General features: G+C 58.1%; 1 protein-coding gene across 1 annotated transcript in view; it reads left to right on the top strand.

Moving 5' to 3' along the window:
- Window positions 1–284, top strand: part of LOC119592555 (cytochrome P450 2U1-like) — an 18,529-nt gene that overhangs the window by 4,980 nt on the left and 13,265 nt on the right. Inside the window, exon 2 of the mRNA XM_037941424.1 lies at window positions 77–284. Coding sequence (XP_037797352.1) covers window positions 126–284 — 159 coding nt within the window. The 5' untranslated portion in view covers window positions 77–125. The remainder of the gene's footprint in view (window positions 1–76) is intronic.

The raw sequence follows: 284 nt of genomic DNA on the forward strand, positions 1-284 counted from the left end.
CTACACGAGACGTATTGCAAACCGCGATCACGAAACGTCGAGGGCAAATAACAGCCAAATACCCCCTTTGTAACAGCCTCCGTGCTCGACAGAGTGCCACACGCAGGACCCGAGTCGTCACCACCATGTCCTGGCTCACGCTTATCCTGCTGGGGCTGGTGGCGTTCCTGCTCTACATGGTGTTTAACCAGCCCGACTCCCGCGGCATGCCCCCAGGACCAAAGGGCCTCCCCCTCGTAGGAAACCTGTTCGACCTGCTGTGGGAGGATTCGATTCGCTTCTTT

Source organism: Penaeus monodon, chromosome 30, assembly GCF_015228065.2.
Source record: "Penaeus monodon isolate SGIC_2016 chromosome 30, NSTDA_Pmon_1, whole genome shotgun sequence".
In the NCBI taxonomy this organism is placed as follows: Eukaryota; Metazoa; Arthropoda; class Malacostraca; order Decapoda; family Penaeidae; genus Penaeus; species Penaeus monodon.